The 14,457-nt window shown below is 43.5% G+C and overlaps 1 protein-coding gene across 1 annotated transcript in view; it reads right to left on the bottom strand.

Moving 5' to 3' along the window:
• Positions 1-14,457, bottom strand: part of LOC8032842 (venom factor) — a 229,019-nt gene that overhangs the window by 41,085 nt on the left and 173,477 nt on the right. Inside the window, exons 27-29 of the mRNA XM_042292110.1 lie at positions 9,233-9,407; positions 5,677-5,846; positions 281-439 (exon numbers count right to left, since the gene is read on the bottom strand). Coding sequence (XP_042148044.1) covers positions 281-439; positions 5,677-5,846; positions 9,233-9,407 — 504 coding nt within the window. The remainder of the gene's footprint in view (positions 1-280; positions 440-5,676; positions 5,847-9,232; positions 9,408-14,457) is intronic.

Genomic DNA, 14,457 nt, shown 5'->3' with positions numbered 1-14,457 from the left:
CATCATGATATCATCTGTTTTCTTTTCTTTTGTGTATTTCAACTATAATCGAAAGCAGTGATTAAAAGTAACTCGTGTTTTCAAGAGTAAATTTTGTGCATGTCTAATAAAAATTGAGAAAAATAAAATGCCGTGTTCGTGCTATGCTGGGCAGTGTACTCGAAACCTGGAGGCTGTAGCAAACGTTGCTTCGCTACATGAAGTGTCCTCGGTGCACTTCTTTACTATACAACCGTAACGCGTTCGCCACGGGGCTTCCAGCGCAGCAGTTGACATTCACCGGAATCCTAGTGAGCTGATGGGCGTTGTCTCGCTTGATTCGGACGACCTCCTTGAACTCGCTCGGTTTGCTCACGGTCACTTGGCACGTGAGGTCGATGTTGTCGTCCTTGCTGACGGTGGCGTACTTGGCGAGCGCCTGAAGCGCCACCACAGTGTCCTGTGTGGAATATCGACGCCGTTCTCATAGACTGTCCTCAATAGTCACTTTGCACGACATAGCAACACCTATATGAAAGGGTGCGCTCTCTTCCCTCTGAACAGCACCAAAAGTCAGACTGGCTGTTCCGACAAGGCATGCTTCTGGCCGTGTCAACAAGATCACGCGGATATGATAACAAGTGCGATAGAGGGGGCGCATCAACAGTGCTGCCTAAAGTCCCCAGATGGGAGCTTTCTACAAGTAACGACATTCTTTGAAGCGCCGACTGCGTGACGGTGCAGGTTTTAGGAAGCCAATGGCGGCGCACAGCAGAGGTTTGAACTAAATGCCACCATTTCGTTTCAGGGGAATGTGCTTTGTCATTTGTATTGGTTGTCGTTACTTGTAAAAGAAGTATCAAGGCCCTTTAGTGCTGCCTGCTGCACCTGTTATCGAACCATTAGTGCGATGTCCGTGCACTTATTAACATTATGTCATGGAGAATACATGCCTTACCAGTATCTTGGTGGTGTTGACTAAAGTCATCAAACCCTGGGAAAATAAGGCCATTGCATTCCTAGCCTGCTAGCCGGACACAGACCGATACTAGCATGCAGATGAACAAACCTCTCAATGTCATTGGCTGGTCGGTCTCGATTGCTATGGCCAATCGTCATTTCGATCTATTCAAATTTTCGAGGCTTCGAAAGGGTTGTCCTGAATCAGTCGCACCAAGATCGCTACGGAGCATCATCGGACTGAAAGTGTTTCTCAACAATGTGAACTCATCTGGCCCTGTGCAATCAACTTATCAGTCATTGTTATCTCTACCAATATTTTCCAAAAGTATTGTTGTTCTTGCGTATTTCAAGACAGGATTGTTTTTAATGGAACCAACTACAAACGCCGCATGTGGTGGCGGTGCCAAGACCTCGGCATTTAATCAATTACTATATAAAGCAAGCTGTCTTTGGAAATTTGAAACAGCCCACCAAGAATGAAGATGTCAAGAAAAAAAGCTCATTCTATGAACCGATATGTCGATTATACGGAGAGCTTGGCCTTAACTTTCCAGGACCCAGTGAATTTAGGGTTGACTTAAGACACAAGAAACTTCAGTTTCTGGCAACTCTATTTGTTACAGTATAATTTGATCCTCTTTTTAACTATGAAAAGGACCTTCTAACGGGCGCACTTTTACGCTTACTTCCAAGGGTTAACATCTGGGGAGGAAACATTAGCTTCCCCTTCGTTAAACTAGAGGCAGTATCTACTTCAGATCCGGCAATGGTGGTGCGGCTCATCTTTTTTTATATGTATATAAAAACAAGTATGTGAAAGCGCTGTTCCTAGGAAGAGCATTCATCTATCGTTGAATGTTGTAGCTAATTGTTTTCTGGAGAGATGCAATTTCGAAGCTCGGGTAGTGTAGACTGCCAAGGTTTCACTATGATACTTCACACAGCCTTCAACGTTACACCGAAATATGAATGCAGTAATAATTTTTCTTACTTATTTTATAGAAGGTTTCCAACATGTGCTCAAAATAATAAAAATTGCAATGAAAAACGTATAGAAAAAAAAACTACAAAACACGTAAGCTAAGCAAGGTTTAGGAACATATGAAAAAATTAGGTACCAAGAGATTATCCTACATTGCTCAAAATGTACCAAAATAAGCATCTTCACACAGATTTTACGAATATATGAAAACTATTCTTAGCCGTTATTTAGCTTGTGCTAAATAACGGCTAAGAATAGTTTTCACGAAACTGAAATGTTGACACCAAATGGAGTCTCATTTCGAACGCTTGATGTCAATTAATTGGCCGAGTACGCAAATTAAGCTGGGCAAAGTTGCACAAGCGTGTTGAACGCAGCGGTCTGCTGTCACGCCATTTGAGATAATTTATTTTGTACAGGTGCACATCGACGACATCAACAACGGACGTCATTTCCAGTGGCGGGAAGAGCCGATATCAGCTATCGGTGTAATAGGACCTCGTCGTCCTAGAATCTTTGTAGAAGCCTCCTTTAGAAAATTGGTCTACGGATATGCATTGCCCTTGTATCAGCATTCTACGAAATTTAGGTGTTTGTCGTCCTAGAATCTTCCTGGAAGCCTCCTATTAAAAACTGGCCTACGGTCATTCGATTACCCTGACATTAGCACCTTATATAAGTTAGGACCTGGTCGTCCTAAGGTCTTCCTAGAAGATTTTCTTATGAAAATTGACCTACGGATATTCTATTACCCATGCATCAGCATCCTATCAAGTTTAGACCTTGTTCGTACTAGAACCTTCCTACAGGTCTCCTATAGTAACTGGCCTACATACATTCTATTACCCTTGAATCAGCATCCTATGTAAATTAGGCCCTGGCCGTTCTAGAATCACTTTAAGAAACTCCCATAGAAAACTAGCCTGCGGACGTTCTATTGTCATTGTATCAGCATGCTCTAAATTTTAGGTACTCGTCCTTCTTGATCCTTCCTAGAAGCCCCTATAGAAAATTGGCCTACGGACATACAGTACACTTGAAGCGCAATCCTATGGAATTTTCGCTGCAGTCGGCCTAATTAGCCTACGGACATTCTATTACCCTTAAAGTAGCATTTTACAGTTATCGCACTTACAACTGAACTCCACCTGGAAATACAGCTAACATAGGCCTAGGATGACCCTAAGCTCTCTTTCCATGGGATGTCCTTAGCAGGCTGTACAAGATAAGTAAACCCTCGACGTTCGTGGGCAAAAGTGTTACGGGGCACTCCAAGGACGTTTTAAGGAAGGTACTGTATTATAGTTCGTGTCCTTCCTAGTTACACCCTCTGCTTCTTCTAGGTACACATTGCAACGGAGAGTCGTTAGAGTGCGAGTAAATTGTTTTGCAAGGAGGCTAGGAGAAAATGCACCTCCACGGCCGTGTATGGTGCAAAACTGTCGACAGTACTATCATTACAATCGATAGTGGAAACCAAGTCTATTCATAGACAGTAAAAAACGACTATCCACGTACTGTCGATAGTCAACTATGGGAAAATATTGATAGTATTGTCGGTAGCATATGATTGATAGTCGACTATCGTGAAACTATCGATTGTATACTATGCATAATCGACTATCGACAGCAAACTTTCGTAAAGCTATCGACAGTATCCATTTACATGTCGAAGGATGTGTAGTCCATTTAGGAAATTACGTGAAGCTCCACAAAAGACCAACTGCAATAAGGGACTTTGGTATAATTATCTAAGAATAATCTAAAATTTATTTATAGATAAACAAAACGGTAGAATTTTTCCTTAACAAATATTCGAAATATGCTATAAGAAACTGTCAATTGTATTTTATGGAAAGATTACAAATAAACCAGCGATATTGAAATTTGCAGATTTTTCTTTCGTTTTAGAATAATTCTTGAGAGTTTGAATCTTGTTTCTTTTCTTTTTCTTTCTTTTTTAGAAAGATTTCGATTTGGAAAAGAAAATTCCCTGTGCCACTCGTGCTAAGGAAACTAGGCATCGGAGAAATTCGATATTCTGCTTGAATATGATGCTCGCGATAATGATCGAATGCGAAAATTTAGGGATGTTAATGAAAATATAACTACGTTTCTTTCGCCTAAACATGTTTAATAAATGAATAAAACAATATTGTCTTTTTTTATTCACAAAGCTTCTTTCAATGACATACTGTGTTTTTTTTTTTTAAATATCCTTACTTGGATCGATCGAAACTTTCGTTTTTTCATTTATTTTTGTGCTATTAACGTTGTGTTTTCAAAATTATTGTATTCAAACAACAGAGAAAATGAAAGCACCAGTAACTAATCACGTGGTCTAGTACAAGCTTTTTTAATTGTTAGTGTTCAATTTGAAGTGTTCACACGACATTTGTGCTAAATTTATTTACTGAAAACATTTACTTCTACACTATGTGACATGCCATATTTGGATTATGTGTTTTACGCCAGTAAATAAATCATTCAAACACTGTCATTACATAATCTATCAAAAGAAAAAAAAAACGAGCAAAAAGTTAAAAAGTCTGATCTTCTGAAATTAGCTAAGAATTGTTAGCTGTAGAAACAAATAGTGATCCCCAGCAGAGTGCCCAGTCACATATGTAACTGGTAAATACAAAAAATGTAATGTGTATATTTAATAATAAAATTAATACAATCATATAACAAACATGTAAAAACCTTCATACTAAATAACTCCACCGAATGTTTTCACTACCTACTAACCAAGGAAAACTAAATTAACCCTTTATTTTTACAATTAACGTGCAAAGCTTGATATCTAAACCCCCGGAATATATAAAAATATATGCACAGGAGAGGTAGAAAAAATACATTTTTGCCTTATCTCAAAATAATTGTATACGAATGCAACTTTATGCTTTGATTCCTTTCTATTTCATGTTTTGCCCAGAGCCCGCCTTGTTTGCCCGTGCGTATCCGTCGTAATCTTCTTTTGGAACGTGCTTTCGCTTTCGCAAAACTCGATAGTTTCTTAAAAGTTGACATTCGATGGTATCGGCAGTCAATGGCGATTGCACTATCGATAGCACTGTCGATAGTTCTTTACCTATAGCAGTATCGATGATCCATCATCGATAGTTTTCGACACCGTTTATACTTGTGGAAAAAGTATCGATACTACCGATAGTGAACTTTTAGACAGTTTTGATCGCGACGGCTCTGTCACCTTTTAGTTTTCGCAACACTTTAGCTTGGGCGAGTTGGTGAATCATGCTAACACTTCACAGAGTGTTGTTTTTGTGCGCCGTAATGTGTTAGTTTTTTCACTTCACGCTCCCGCAGCTATTGGCGAGGAGATCGATCTGATACCTTGTTCAACTTCTTTCCCTCAGAACTTGGATTTGAAAGAACCAAAAGCTTCTGCACTGCGTTATTTATGTCATATTTCGTCGATCCAGCACTGATTGGATTCAAGTGATGCGTCAAAGTCGTTTGGCTGCGACTCTAGTTCAATCGTTGCTTCACTGTTGGAACAAGAGCCGGGCGATGACGCCCGGCTGTGGCTCTTGGCAGGCTACATACGTAGAGCGCTGCGTCAGATACACCAACAAATAATCTATCTGGTTGTTGTTGCCAAGCCTGATGCTTTAAGCTTAGCCGCTAAGGGCGTGCCGGTTGGATCTCCTCCACGATTCCGCCCTCGTGCGCGGCCTCTGACCGTGCACGCAGACCGAGAGCCGGGCTGTCCCATGCGCGGTTCTCACCTGGGTGGACGACAAGGCTCCCGTGGGCTGCATCTTGCCGTTGAGCCAGCGGACGTATCCGTCGACGTAGTCCCGGTTCTCTCTCTCGGAGAGGAAGGCCATCAGGGCGTAGGCTGTTCCCTGGATCGTCAGCGGTAGCGTGGTCGACGGCACATGCCGAGTATCCGCCACTGGCATGCGGGGAAACAAATACCGGTCCCGAATTTGGAACTGGGCACTCGACAGTTGGGAAGTGCAAGACGAGCACTGGACTAAAATGTGTCTACAAGCATGACATTCTTACTTATAACCCTGTCAGACGGGCACGTTAAATGACATTTAAGCAAAATGACATTACAGCTCGGCCAATCCGCGTGTTTAATACGACGCGCTGCGCCTGCCCGCGCCACGTGCAGAACCAGGATCACGAGCTGATTCGCCGAGCGGTGAATGACATTCGATTAAAATGACATTTACTTTCCCTTCTGACAGGGTATTATTGTAATCGACACAACGTCCAGCGTCAAAAAATTGTTAGTGAAATGTTTTCACAACATTTACATCCCCTAAGTGTTCCTAAAAGGATAGCTACCAGTACGAAGCTAGTTATAATCGCGTGAAGCTCGTACTCGGTAGGAGATGGTCGGCGTTACTCGCTGCAGCGATGGGCGGCATAGTCAAGGCGGCGCACCCCGTAAACAGCTTTGCTTTTCGTTAGCCCAGTCAAACACGCGGTGTTAGGGTTGGCATCAGACATTTTGGAAAGGCTATTTCGCTATTGGCTGCTCTACTTCGCTGACAGCTGCTGACGAAACTGTGGACACCACGCGCTCATTGGACGAGCCTCGCACCACGTGATCACGCATCTTTGTGCTTTGTACAACCGCAAAGAGACAACACAAGCCGAAATATTCGTAGCCTGCGAATAGCCTCCTGGACCTCCACGAAACGCCCTCAGATTCGGATAGCGCCAACTCAACGATGACGCAGCACTCGTGTGCACTCCGTGTCTGCAATATGTCTCACTGTGCTGATGTGGAAGTGCTTGTGCACCGGCCTTGCTTATCCTATCTGGTGTTGGCAGAGCGAAGGATCGAGCGATAAAGCGGTTGATTGGGTCGCCGAGCACTTACCTTTCTTTACCGTGTCAACTTGCAATGGAATTTGAGGAAAGATGAGTTATGTACGAGTTGCTAAGCCTCGAGCGTAAGAATTCCTATTCTCCCCAAACATTTTCCCTAAGGCCTGTCCAAATTCCTTCCATACGGCCGAACCAATCCTTCAGACTCCCTGTCTTCAGGTTCATTACCCAATGACTGGAAGATTGGTAAAGTTGTGCCTGTTTTGAAGTCTGGTAAAGCTACCTCCGTTAACAATTACAGACCAATCTCACTAACATCAACATGTGGGAAACTTTTAGAGCATATACTTTCGAGCCATATTCACTCCTTCTTAAGTCATTACAACTTATTAAACAGCTCTCAGCACGGCTTTCGTAAAGGGGTATCTACTATTACTCAGCTGGATGAAGTCACGCATGATTTTTCTGAAGTACTGAACCGTAAAGGCCAAGTTGATGTTATTTTTTTAGATTTAAAAAAAATCATTTGATAAGGTTAACCACAGGAAATTATTACTCAAATTAAAATATATTCTGAAAAACCCAGGTCTCATCAGATGGATAGAGATGTTTTTGTACGGAAAAAGACAATTTGTAGAAATTAAAGATAGACATTCCGATTTGATTGATGTAAAATCAGGTGTACCTCAAGGAAAAGTGCTCGGTCCTTTGTTCTTTTTAATATTTATTAATGATGTACTGTCCAATTTAACGGTTAAGGCTAGGCTCTTTGCCGACGACTGTATCTTGTATACAGAGGTTAGGGAGCCCACCGATAAAATTAATCTTAACACATGTTTAGCACGCGTTGGTGAGTGGTGCAATACTTGGCAAATGTCACTAAACTTAGATAAAAACGTTTGTATGACTATTACTCATAAAACAAAGCCCATTGAATTCGCGTACGCCACCGAAGGGTATCCACTAGCAAGGGTAAGCAGTTACAAATATCTGGGTGTCATTATTTCTCACGATCTCCGTTGGAGTGCTCATATTGATAGTATTGTAAAAGAAGCGAATTATAAACTGTGGTATTTAAGGCGGTCTTTGAAACTGAGTTCAATGAACACAAAACTTTTGGCTTATAAAACACTCATTCGTCCGTTGATGGAATACGCATGCGAAATTTGGGACTCTCATATTGTTAAAGATGTGCTAAAGCTAGAAAAGGTGCAACGACTTGCTTTACGTTTTATTTTTTCCAAATATCGTCGACTGGATTCACCTACGGCACTGTATTCAAAAGCCAACATTCCATTACTTAAGATGAGGCGTAAAGAAAAAAGATTGAAATTTTTATATATGATTATTAATGGCTTATTGCAGATAGATAAAACAGCTTACCTAGTTCCTGACGAGTCGAGAGTAACTCGGAACAAACACAGTCGCGCACTTCATCAGCCCCGGTTCTTCAAAGACTGTTTCAGATACTCATTCTTCCCACATACCATAAGTGACTGGAATCTTCTTTCGGAGCAAGCTGTGGTATGCCAATCACTCGAAGCTTTTTCTTCTTATATAGCATCTTGCGAAATGTAAATAAACATTGTTTGCCGTTTGTATTGTTTTTCGCCGACGCATCATAGCCCATGACGGATCTATATTGTTATCTTTCATTGTCAAAGCATTTTTTGCGATTATTTGGCGATATCTTTCATAGTACCTTTTCAAGTGTGTGCTGCTCTTGATGCTGTTGTTTTTTGTATTTTTTTGTACGCTTGTATACCCACCCTATCATAGTCTCAATAGAGACTGATAGTATTTTGAAATAAATAAATAAAAAAATGTAAGCATTAAAAACAGGAGTTTTGCGTTTGTAGTATTCACCTGTAAACAAAAGGAGCCGGAAATCGCCAGCTGATGCGGCGCTATCATAATCACATAATCTAGACCGCTCTTCAGAAACAAGTCCGCGTTTGCCCACACTGTTCAGGAACCAGATTCGAGTCAAACGTCACAGCAGCTCCACCATAGAGATCTGATGTCAAAGACGCGTGTTGATATAGAACAACAAATCTCCGTCCTGCTCGCTTAAAATCTGTCAAATGTGCGATGGAAAAACTCCTCTTGGCGAAATTGTTTCGTCGCACCGTAAGGGTTGCGAGAGAGGCTCCTCCCCGACATGTGAGAAGTGAAGTCAATTCGACTGCGTCGAGTGCGAACGCGGCATTTTTCGGCTAAAACTCAAAGTGCGCTGGCGAGCTGGTGGTAGGTAATTATGTTGTTTAACACTCGAGACTGCGGTGCGTAAAAGGAAAACACTTTTGTCGAAGGAACAGACAACGAAGGGAACGTTCCTTTCCGTGTCTGTTCCTTCAACTAAAAGTGTCTTCCTGACGCCGCAGAGGAGTCCCATCTGGCACCAGTCACCGACTAACGCCCGATGCGTCTCGGCGCCTCGGGCACCGTGCCGATCACTGCGTGGGCGGTCGGCCTCTCCCGCGGCTGCACACGTACCCTGGTCGTGGACAACGACGTTCCTGAGCCACTCGAGCGCCGTGAGTCTGTTGGGGCTGTCGCTCAGGGCGAGAGCGTACGCTGCAAGCGCCAGGGTGTACGGCGGCGAACCAGACTCCAGGTTGTTCTCCACGAAGTTGGTCGCTCGGGCCCTGGACACGTCCAGGTCGTCCACCTGCGTCGCACATTCAAGGTTTCTTTGTGGCTCGCAGTCTGTCTGATATGAGGTGGTATCGACCGGTCACGTGAGGTAACGTGACAATTTGACATAAACTGTCCCGTGACGGAAAATGACGTGAAGTCACATTCTCGCGTGACGTCATCCGACACGATGACGAGACCTCGTGACATCAAGTCGCGTGGCACTTTGACCGTTTTATGCAGTCACACAAGCTTCGCAATGTGTCCTTCGGAGGCCTCCTTTGCGCCCCTGACGACCCGATGTCTTCAATTGGGCTTCTTTTATAAAAAAAAAACCGAGTTGCACAGCTTGTCTTCACCAGTGAAATATGCGCAACTGGGTAACTTCAGTCTCTTGACTTAAAAGTTTTTCAGACCCAAGGATTGTGTCGGAGCTACAGCAAAGTCCCACTCAAACCGGTCTTGCCCTTCGACAGTTGCCACGCGGAAGCAGTCAAAAGAGGACTAGTACGTCCTTTCCTCAAAAGTGTCTTAAACGGTGCGTACATGAAAAGAAGGCAGGAACGAAACGTATTTTCCTTCTAATGGCAGAAAGAAAAAAAATTCTACCCTCCTCCCTCATCTTCAGTTTCGTTTTGCGGCCACCTCGCACGCGGTGTATACCAAACACTCTTGAGCTGAATTAGCAGCAGCAAACGCTGGCCGTAGTTCAGGTTCCTAGTACAAACTCGCGGAGCACCTCGATTCCACTGGCCTTCTCACCACTACTTTGTTTTCAAAACGAAGAAACTAGTGCGTTACAAACAGCCAAGTTCCGGAGCAGTGAGTACCCTGTACTGCGCTAAGATGACCGTTTCCGCTGCACCGAGTGTCAACCAACCAACGATCGCCGTGGTTTTGTGTTTCCGCGTGACTCCAACATCGCCATGGAAGTGTGCGTTGGGAACGAAGACTGGAATCTTTGACTCGCCGATGTCACCATGTGTTTCGCGTACCAGCGGCATCACAGCAAGATGAGGCGACGTCGCAGGTTTACATCTTGCTTTACATGAAAGAGTTTAGGAAGACCGCTTGACCGATGACATACGATCGATCCACATGCGGTTCATGTCGGAACGCTGGTCTGAACCGTAGCTCTGATCGTATGCGCCAATATAACTCTCGCCTGCAATGGACTATTCTCCTTTGCTAGATAACTATGGCGCTTTTGGGGAAGTGCTGAACAGGCTCGAAATGTGAAGGAGAGCACGTATATGTACAGTCTCGTATATGTTAGCTTAAAATGAGAAAAAAACAGAAAGACCGACGTGGTCCTAGGAAAATTTCTTTTGCGTTATATCTGGATCTTTTCGACTTGTGGCGAAGACGCTTGTTTTTGAACTCACCACAGCGTAACTAGCCCTTCCCAACACCTGCAGCAAATTGCGGCTTTGACAGCATTAATGTTGACCAAAAAGCGATTTTTCTGCACTTGAAGCACCGTCCCACCCTGAGTGAATACGTCTTTTGCAGAGGTAAATTTAAGAGGACGATTGCATGCAGCCGCAAACAAATAGCGTATAAGCAAAAAGTGCTCCAGACATCATTTTGTATTTTGTACTTGGTGATGTCAAATAAACTTAAATTTAAAATACTACAATAAAAAAAACAAAAAAAAAAAAACTGCCGTTTCTCGCATGATTTTACGACGTGCTTTGCGTGGAAACGAACAGGTGCTAGGAACCGTAGTCGAGCGGTTTTCTTATCGGCAGACCGAAATAATTACGGCATGAACGTTTCCTGTTTTCTAAGATATGCATTGCTTGGGCCGTTAAAAACACCTGATGCATGACATTATTGAGAAAAAATCAACATACTGGGAGCATTATGTATTGCTTAAGTGATCATTCATAAAATAAGTACCTTCAAAGCAACGAGCATAAAAAGGATCGCAGTGTTCGCAAGTAGTAATCGGGTTAGTGCGCGTTCATGTTGATGTTTTGTATGTGCTGTGTATCCGTATGCGCTCGTTGTATATGCGTATATGTTCAGCTGTTGTTTCTGGTATGCGTAATGTATGTACATGTGTCTATGATAAAGATGCCCAAAGCGCGACTGTGGAGTGATTTGGCAGAATATTTTTTTGTAGTCTATGAGTTGAACGGTACCTAGCGCCACCTAGCCTAGCAACTTGCAATTACTCTGCTTGGCCCATGGCTTCCGCTACTCCGATGCGCGCGAACGCTTCTGATTATCGGAGGGGTGTAAGCGGCAAAAGAGGAAGAGGCGGCGTCTCTCCGCGGGGAGGCGCTCTCAACCCAGGAACCCAATTTGCCGTTTCAGTACTTTCAGAAGGGCGTAAGGGAGAAGAGTTAAAAAAAAAAAAGTCGTGTTACGTTGAATTATTGCAGTTTCTACTTACAGATTTTTCTGCCTTGTGGTAGAACGGTGAACAGCTGTTCTGGGGAAGTAGATGGACAAGTTGTGATGCTCATTTAATTTGAGATATTCATCTGGACATGTGGCGACTAGCGCTACAACTGCGCATTTCGATCAATTTGACTGCAATCTGTAGCGCGTATAAACATCCAGGAACAAATTTAGATCCTTACATAAGAAATCTCAATTTCCCCAAATAAAATCATTTATGCTCTAGTGTTTTTATATCTCCATACGTTGTTTCACGTTGCTTTTTGAGCCTGAGCACGAGATTCGATACTATACAGTGCAGCCCGTGTTGTCCGTCCTGTAATATTTTTTTAATAATTTATTACACAATTTATGTGGGTCATATTGTGCGGACAATATTAATCCCTGGAGAATGGGAATGAAGGGGACAGAGCACAAACACAAATCTCCAAACACAGCCAGGTGACGGTGCGCGACCGAAAAACTGCGCCTGGTCCTGGTATCGAACCAGGGACCTCTGCATTTCAAGTGGAGCGCTCCACAAACTGAGCTAATTAGAAGCTAGACGTCAGTAGAGCAAACGGGTTTATCAGCTGCCAACACAAACAATGGTGAACGGCTTGCATTTTAAGGTCCACTGGAAATGGAGAGGTCCCTGGTTTGATAATAGGACCAGGCGGATTTTTTCGGTAGCGCACCAGTAACGTCGCTGTGTTTGAAGTTTTGTGTTTGTCCTTTGTCCCCCTTATTCCCCTTCTCCGGGGATTATTATTGTAATGCTTGTCTAGCTCGCTTGCACTTTTGCATTAATTGCGTTTTAATCATAATGTGGTGTTTTCTTCTACTAGAAGCACCTTTAAGCCGGAGTCACACTGCTTACATCGTACAAAAGACGGCCTGCAGATATGAGTCACCACAATATCCGTGGTTCGAATGCCGCGCGCCAAGTGCCTCCTTGAACTCGTTGCCTTGCGGCATTCGAGGCTCAGATCTCGTAATGACTCGCGTTCGAATATGTTCGCAGACTGGCTTTTGCATGATGTATAAGCAGCGTGACCCCGGCTTTAGGGAAAAAATTATGGCGGTGAGATAGGACCAGCTCTTAATGATTTCTCCATTTCTTTTACAGACTTCGTGATAATTGTTGGTGCTGATTCAAAAGGTAGGGCGTTATCTTGTAAACGTCTCGTTTTCGGCACATGTAGCACAGACCACCGCATCCTGTTATGCACCTTGTCATACGTAACTTAATTGATATGCTAACAGCCAATGAGATCTAAAGCAAAATAACTCTTGCTTATTTATAGATTCCAACCTTGCTGCAACCTGGCTTAGTCTGTATTCAAACTTCCAACCTGGTTTATTTACAGATTCCAAGCATTGAATGTTTAGATTAGAGGCAAAGTACTTTGCGATGCAGTGGCTTCGAGCAGTTTCTTCCGATACGCTACCCTGTCTGTCATAGTCATGCCTATGTTGGCCAGAAATCGCCGCACAAACTTCACTGCTGCAATTATAAAAGTTTTTGTTTCGTGGTCAATCCTTGCTGGGCACCCTAGAAGGGGGCATTTCTCTACATACCGCAAAATCAGTGGTGTTAACTTTTTAAGCAGTGCGTGCCTTCTAATATGTGAAACACCAATGTCAAGAGCTTTTTTGACAGTTACAAGCACTGCCATAGGTGGCGAGCGCGCTGTCAAATATTCGCATTTGTCGCCTGCAAGCATCTTTGCCTTTCCTCCTCACCATGTGAAAACGCTGGGCATGCGCACTTGCGACCAATCGTCGCGGGAGTCGATGGTCATGAAATTGCAAACGCTTTCCATGGTTTGAGATGGACGTCCCTCTCTGCAATCTAGGCTTTCTTTGCAATTACAGGGATAGCTAACGCACCTTCTCGAACCCTAAAGTATGCTTCTGGATCTCGCATCTTACGTGCAGGGAGCACCGCCAATGTCTGCTCGGAGAGTGACCACACCCATTCGTACTCATAAAACTATCCGCGTAGCTACGTTAGATTATGACGTCATGTGACATTATATCACATGACAGTGTGGCGGCACGTAAGATTGTGACGTCACAAAACATCCTGAAGTCACGTGACACGACAGACTTCCTGCATCATTTTGAATGGGAGAAGGGCCCATAAGAGCTGTCGTAAAAACGCAGAACACGCGTAAAGTGAGCTTTTTAGAAAGCTGTTTCGGCAGAGAAACCTTTTCGTTTCTCCCCTCGAGATTCCCATCCCCAACCACCTGAGATATTTCGGCAGACAAGGAAGTTGCCAAAATGATAACAGACCGCGGAGCCCGGCTCAACGCTAGACGAAGCCCGAAGCCAGTGTTGCCACACTGCCACTTCGGTTTTTCTCTCGTCGAGCGGCGAAAATTCCCTTTTTTCCCCACAGCACCTTTTAAGATACAGAAGTCGTTTTTAAAGTACGCGTGGCGTCAAGTATATTTAAGTGCAGCAACACCTCCCGTATGTTTTTGTTTTGTAAAAGTTTGCATCGCATAAATTACAAAATATAGAAGTTGAAATTCGGCACACCGCTCTCTCTTCCCCTTTTTTTCCGCACTATACATTGGTTGAACGAACCAGGGGAACTAAATGAAGGCAAGCGGGCCATTAACTACGCTAAACAAAAATCGCCTGCTCGTTTTCGTGTTGTGAAAGGGACCGCACCCACTGTGCAG

This window comes from Ixodes scapularis, unplaced genomic scaffold (assembly GCF_016920785.2).
Source record: "Ixodes scapularis isolate PalLabHiFi unplaced genomic scaffold, ASM1692078v2 PGA_scaffold2__306_contigs__length_199485367, whole genome shotgun sequence".
Classification (NCBI taxonomy): Eukaryota; Metazoa; Arthropoda; class Arachnida; order Ixodida; family Ixodidae; genus Ixodes; species Ixodes scapularis.
This window is presented reverse-complemented; position numbering and strand designations above follow the sequence as displayed.